At 66.2% G+C, this 554-nt stretch overlaps 1 protein-coding gene across 1 annotated transcript in view; it reads right to left on the bottom strand.

Annotated features, from left to right (window-relative positions):
• Positions 1-554, bottom strand: part of PRKD2 (protein kinase D2) — a 37,002-nt gene that overhangs the window by 28,170 nt on the left and 8,278 nt on the right. Inside the window, exon 4 of the mRNA XM_008068908.2 lies at positions 1-45. This exon is cut by the window's left edge and continues 306 nt beyond it. Within this exon, the coding sequence (XP_008067099.1) occupies positions 1-45 (45 nt within the window). The remainder of the gene's footprint in view (positions 46-554) is intronic.

Genomic DNA, 554 nt, shown 5'->3' with positions numbered 1-554 from the left:
TGGGGATGCTGAAGGCGCAGCGCTTGTGGTAGTTCAGCCCGCAGCCTGCAGGGGCGGTAGAGAGTCAGGACGCAGCCTCCGCCCCTCCGCGGCCGTCACCGCCCCGAGAAGCTCGGCCCTCCAGCAATCCCTCACCGAGGCCCTGTGCCCTTATTCCCCCAGCCAAATCCCCTCCTAAAGGCACAGCTCTTCTCAAGTGCACCCACCCAGGCCCCGCCCCTTCAGAGAGCCCCGCCCCGAGTTCTGGCTTGGAGCCCCGCCTCCACCCCAGGTCAGCCCGGGGCAACTCGCACCGCACCCCACCTCGTCCGGTTCCGGTAATGGACACCCCGAAAGTCACCTCCAAGCCCTTCCCCAGCCCCATCTCTCCGTGGTCAGCGCCCTCCTCGAGTTCTCCCCCAGGCTCCTGTCCACCTCCCAGAAACACCTGCTCCCCGAACCCTCTCTGCTTCCTGCGCTGCCTATTCCTCCTTTTCCTTTCTTTTTTGGGTTGGAGTCTGTGGCCCAGGCCGGAGTGCGGCACGCTCGTCATGGCCACCGCAGCCTCGACCTGC

Source organism: Carlito syrichta, unplaced genomic scaffold, assembly GCF_000164805.1.
Source record: "Carlito syrichta isolate Samal-C Ts95f unplaced genomic scaffold, Tarsius_syrichta-2.0.1 Scaffold311659, whole genome shotgun sequence".
Taxonomy (NCBI): domain Eukaryota; kingdom Metazoa; phylum Chordata; class Mammalia; order Primates; family Tarsiidae; genus Carlito; species Carlito syrichta.
This window is presented reverse-complemented; position numbering and strand designations above follow the sequence as displayed.